Source organism: Lissotriton vulgaris, chromosome 10 (genome assembly GCF_964263255.1).
Source record: "Lissotriton vulgaris chromosome 10, aLisVul1.2, whole genome shotgun sequence".
In the NCBI taxonomy this organism is placed as follows: Eukaryota; Metazoa; Chordata; class Amphibia; order Caudata; family Salamandridae; genus Lissotriton; species Lissotriton vulgaris.
Genome location: NC_141698.1, coordinates 148292118 through 148298117, shown reverse-complemented (window position 1 = coordinate 148298117; position 6000 = coordinate 148292118). Strand labels below are relative to the sequence as shown.

General features: G+C 42.4%; 1 protein-coding gene across 1 annotated transcript in view; it reads left to right on the top strand.

Moving 5' to 3' along the window:
• The first annotated feature begins 1228 nt into the window (after positions 1-1228).
• LOC147684854 (maestro heat-like repeat-containing protein family member 1) overlaps positions 1229-6000 on the top strand; it is a 90706-nt gene continuing 85934 nt past the window's right edge. The window contains exons 1-2 of the mRNA XM_086942398.1: positions 1229-1249; positions 5299-5391. Of these exons, the coding sequence (XP_086798524.1) occupies positions 1229-1249; positions 5299-5391 (114 nt within the window). The remainder of the gene's footprint in view (positions 1250-5298; positions 5392-6000) is intronic.

The following is a 6000-nucleotide window of genomic DNA, read 5'->3' as shown; positions in this document are numbered from 1 at the left end:
CCCCCTGGCTTTTCTTCCCCCTCTCCAATACCCTTTCTCCCACTCCCAATCTCTTTGACCCCTTCCTTCCACTAATTCACCCCTCCGCGCACATCAAACCTGCTTCCTATATACACGAACCAAGTAGTTAATCGTCTTGTTGCTGTAAATAATTGCATGTACGCACTATGGGCCAGATGTAGGAGCCCAAATACCGGTCGGTAACGGCCAATTTCGGCCGTTACCGACCGGTATTTAGGATTTGGCATGTAGGGGCCATCATTTTACAGAATCGGTAAATTTACCGATTCGGTAAATTTACCGATTCTGTAAAATACTGAATCGGTAATTTTACCGATTCGGTAAATCCACATGTAGGTGACACTCCTAAGAGTGTCACAGGCCCTTAAGAATCGGTATTTTACCACCCAATCCAATTGGGTGGTAAAATACCGAATTCAGGTGTGCATGCACATCTGTGCATGCACACCTGTGTAATGTTACACACAGACATGCCCTTAGGGAATGTCTGTGTGCCACATGGTGCACAAGTCCGAAATTGGGGTGCTAGAGGGTGTCAAAGTGACACCCCCTGCACCCTTGCAGGATTCAGTATTTACCGATTCGGAAAATACCGAATCGGTATTGCCCATTGATTCCTATGGGCTTCATGGCCCATAGGAATCAATGGGCAATACCGATTCGGTATTTACCGAATCGGTAAATACCGAATCCTACCGAATCGGTAATTCTTAAATTCGAATTACCTACATCTCCCCCCTTCATATTTACCGACTCTTAAATACCGAATCAGTAAAATTCGGTATTTAAGAGTCGGTAAATATGAATTACCTACATCTGACCCTATATCTTTTCCTTCAAGCAGTTCCCTCTGTCCGTTATTTACCAACGCAAAATGTTATGTTTACTTTGTTCCCTATACTGATCTTTACTTAACACCGCACTTTATTACTGTACTTTTTACTTTATGATGTGTATTTCTTCGGATACTTTCCGACTGTATTATCTTCATACTTATGTAAAGTGCCCTGATTCCCATGGATGTAGCCAGTGCTATAGAAAACCTTTCTAAATAAATACATAAATACATTCATCTTAACAGGTCTGGGGGCAGGTTATCACCACTCTGGGACATTTGGCCTCCGTCCTGCAAGAGGAGCAACTAGATGAAGAGCTTCCATGGTTGGTTAAAGAAGTTGAAAGCCTCCAACCTCAGCTGCCTGCTGATATGGCATTTCGTTTGCTCAAGGTGAGTGTGACCTCAATTTGCTGTCCATGCCTGCAACTGCAACCATTCCTAAGTGATCCGCTCATAATGAACACCCTATCCCATAGTGAGAAATTAGCTTCAATGAAATAATACATTATTGAGAAATGAGGACCAAATACAGAACTAAAGAATTCCATTGGTGAGTCACTTACACCACAGGTGGAGTTGTGCAATGGTTCAGGTCTCCATCATGTGCACTTTGGGCCAACATATTGGTATTCCACACCTGACATTACCAATGTTCTGAGTATCAGTAATTTTGAGTTACAGGAAAAATGTATGATTCCAAGTTTGCCCCTAAGGTAACTGTGAGAAATGGAAATACAGTCAATTCAGACTGTAATTCCCCACTATTTGACACACTCACCCCTGATAATTTCTTCGGCTTTGAGCTGGTGTATTGTGTGGGGAGATGAAGGGATTACCGTGAATATAGTTTTTCAAGCATTCATTCTAAATACCGAACCAGCTAAATTCTGATTTGTACACAATTTGTGAAGGCAGCTTGAGAAGCAAAACTTGTATTTTTATTTGTTACATATGAAATCGGGATAAATAAAGGAAAAATATGACCCCAAACAATTGTGCTAGAATTAAAAAAAATAAACCTTGCTGCAATTTTTCCACTTGTTGTGATACTGGGTAAGTAAAATGTAAGTAAAATGTATGTGACACAACAGAACAGCAAATATTCAGTCACTAGAGCCCAGTGATAGGTCCTGAGCAGCTATGAGGCAAACTGAAGCCTCAGTGACCGCTTAGAACATACAGAGGGACATTGTATCTTCTCTAGTCTGAGGGGCTGCTTACACCCTTTGAAATACAAGTTGGATTCCACAAGTACATTTTTAAATGACCTTCACTAAAGAGCACAACGACTTTGCATTACACTCCTGGTGACTGAACATACAGGTAAAACAAAGTAATTTTAAGAGGGGCGCTGGAATTGTATCATGTTAGTAATCAATAATTTGCTGGCATTATTGAATACTAGTTTTGGTTGCTATGAGAAATTAAACAAAAACATCAGTAAAGGAAATAGTCCACAGTTACTGGGGTTCATACTGTATTTGCTGAAAATCAAGAGAGACGTAGAACTTGGTGGCAACATTATTGAGATCATTACTTATTGAATCTTCCAATTTTCATTTCCACAGAAATATTGCTTGGAGAGGCTTTAGAATAAAAGATTAGTGCTGAGGCTCTAAGTGGGCCAGTTTCTGCAGGGTCTGATCACTTACAGTTCAAAGGACAAGATGTTCAAATTTCCTTACCAGGCCTTCTTTTGACAGACTCCACTTGGAGTAAACATTTGAAAGCCAGCGACAAACCAAAAACAAATCACAAAAGTTTGGTGTAAGACATACTGACCATGCACTTAATTTGAGGCAATTTTTCCGATAATTCTTCCGAGTCTTCACTGTAGGTAAGAATTCTCATTAGCATTGGTGAAGCTAAATGTGTTCCTAAAAAAGTTTTTAGGCACACATCTTTTGTCGTGCAACTCCTGCCTCCAAGTTACCTGAGATTCGCATAAGCAAACGCTCCCACATTTAGGCACATCTGTACTCCTTTGGTTCACAGTATGCAGGGCTGCAAGGGGGACATTGTGGAACCTTGGTCCACAAATGCTAAAAGTGAAACAGGTGCAGTGGCACCGGGATCCAGGGCTTAGAAGAGCACCCAAATTAATACTGTATGGGACTATCTAACAGGAAACAAGGGGCTGATTTCTTTTCAATAGTGCCCATCTAACCGTGCTACATCTCAGTGTGCCCTCTAGCTGGAGGTTGATCTGGTTGACTTTGTATGAGGATATATTGTGGGGGTGGAGCACTTGGAGAAGCAGACAGATACCTAAAGGTCCTCTGGAATGAAGAGGGAGAACCAGGGGAATGAAAAGGAGGTCACAAAGATGAGGAGGAATTAATGGAGGAGGAGGACCAGGTCCACCAGCAGGATTAAGAACACAAGGAACTGGATGTCCAGGAGAATGAAAAGAAAGCAATAGCAGGAGGACCATGATGAAGACCCGGAGGATCACCAGGACATGAGGATCAGTGAGCCCAAGAAAAAGAGGAGGCTCAGTAAAACTAGGATGAGAAGTAGAATGAGGAAGCCCAGAGGACCAGAACCCGAAGGTGAAAAAAAGGGGGAGATTGATGGCCAAGTAGAAAAGGAAGACTATCAGGAGAACAAAGGCGTCCAGAAGAAGTAGAAAAAAGATTACCATATCCACAAGGAGAACCTAGACCACTAAGAATACCGCACACAGGATGAGGAGAAGGAAGATGACCATGAGGATAACTAGTAGGGGGTCAAGTGGGGAGAGGAGTTGGCCTAATGGCTAGGGCGGTTGGCCTTGAAATCACTTAATCTCCCATGCCTAAAAAAATTAATGTGTCCTCATGTAACACAACTGGTGCTATGTAAAGCACTCTGATACCCAATACCGGGTCAAGTTCGCGCTGTATAAAACTCCATACATTTTTTTACAAAGACGCCCATGAAGGTTTGGGACTTCAAGACCAGCAGAAGGATTTGGAACACTAGAACCAATTGGGGACCAATGCCATGCTCAAGAACTAGGAAAAACAAGAGGATCAAGACCAGGAGGGCAAGGAAAAGGACTTCCAAGAGGTAGGAGAAAAAAGAGGAAAACCAGGAGGAGGAAGACCAGAAAGAGGAGGAGGACCAAGAAGAGAAATAGAAGGTCAGGAGGTCCAGAACAACAGTCATCACCATGACCATCATGAAGGCCAACACCAAGACCACTAGGAGAAATAGCACCAGAAGATTCAGAGTACCAGGAGGAGGATGACCAGGACTAGCTGGACCACAAGCATAATAACAAGGAAAATCATGAGGACCAATAGGACTCAGACCAAAAGGAAGAACAACTAGGACCGGCAAAGCAAGAAGCACCATGGTGAAGATAATATGTGCCAAAAGAAGGAGGGTCTTGGGAGAATGAGGGCCACTTATTAACAATGAACAATACCCAGAAGGCTAGGACCAAGAATATGTAGATGAAGACCAGGAGGATGAGTTTGAGGAAAACTATGAGGTGGCCGAGGGGGAAGAACAGTGAGAGGATGCTTAGGAGGAAGAGATCTAGAAAAAAGAAGAGCATGAAAATCAACACACAGATTGGGAACTAGGAAAAGGAAGACTTGGTAAACCAAGAGCATGAACATGAAAGCCTACGGGTGAGAGACCAGGAAGAGGAGAATGACCAGGAGGAGTAGAGGGATGAAGGCAACTAAGTAGACCAGGAGCACTAGGATTACCAGGTTCACCAAGAGAATTGGTGGACCATGACCAGGAGGATCAGGACAGAACCATCAAGAGATTCACGAGAAGAAACATCAGGTTGACTAGGTACAGAAGTAGCAAAGGTAGAATGAGGATTTGAAAAAAGGAAAGGGAGAGCAACAAAACTGATTAGTGCCATCAAGATCAAGACCAGCATGAGGACCAGGAACAGGAAGACCAAGACCAGGGAGAAAGGGACGAAGATGGCTAAGTGGATCTAGACAACAGTACCATAAGAAGCAGGAACAGCAGACAACCAAGAGAACTCGAACCACCAAGAGAATTAGGACAACCAAGACAAGGGCCATCAGTAAGAGTGGCTAGGAATACAGGGCCTACAATGTCAAGTAGTGATTCTAAGCTACATGTTAGGGCATGCCCCAGTTAAATGCTGCATATATTTGGTTGTGGTTCCTTGATAGACCACAATCCAACATCTGATGCCAACAGAGAACACTACTATGTGAAGCACAGTGAGTCAAAAAAACAGACAAACCAGTGAAGTAATAATTACACCTATGAATGGTCATTAGTCAACATGTACTTGTAGTAATGTCTATTTAGAATTAGAACACATGAGAGCTCATTCACACACAAACTCACTCTGGCATTCACACAGAATTTACACTTTAAAGTTTGTAACTCACCCCTGACCATCACCATTTCCTCAAATTGCCCTTTAGCCTCATCCTAGTTTTCCTATCTCCTTACAGACCCTTGAGTTATGCATGCAGGCAGCTGTTACTAAGAGTTGCAGAGGCCTGAATGGAACTGTGCCAAATGTTCTTGCAGCCCTGCATCACCTGGTAAGTATATACATGAGAATATACAAAGTATCTCAGTGGGAAACTACAGTTATTTCCTATGTAACATATTGTAACAAATAAAAGAACCACATTGTTTCCATTTATAGCAATAGTGTTTTTAAAGGAGAACATTTGGGGAAAAATATTAAATTATAATCCATAAAAAGCCTTAAATGCAATCTCAGCAACTGAAAAAAGAACAAGTGCCATTGCATTTTTCTATGTATCCAGGGCAGGATTCATGCCTCTCGAAAGCAATCAGAGCAGGTTGTCTTCACACCGCTACTTGGTAGTGTGGGCTCTTCACTCATTCACCCCCAGGTATTCCTTACTGTGACCTAGATCCCCACACGTAGACCCAGGATCACCAGATGGTAGCAAATGTCCAAACCGAAACATGAAAATCTGCTCAGGCGTACAACCCAGATGTTAGCTTCCATATTATATTGGTTTGGGTCATCCTGGAGTCAGAGATGGTGAAAGTTCTCATGGCCTTGTACTTTTCCTTCCCATTATATCATTTTTAAACATTTTTCCGACACATGACAAATTTCAGTGTGAGTCATGCCAGAACAACACACAGAGTCTCATCAACATGAATAAATTATC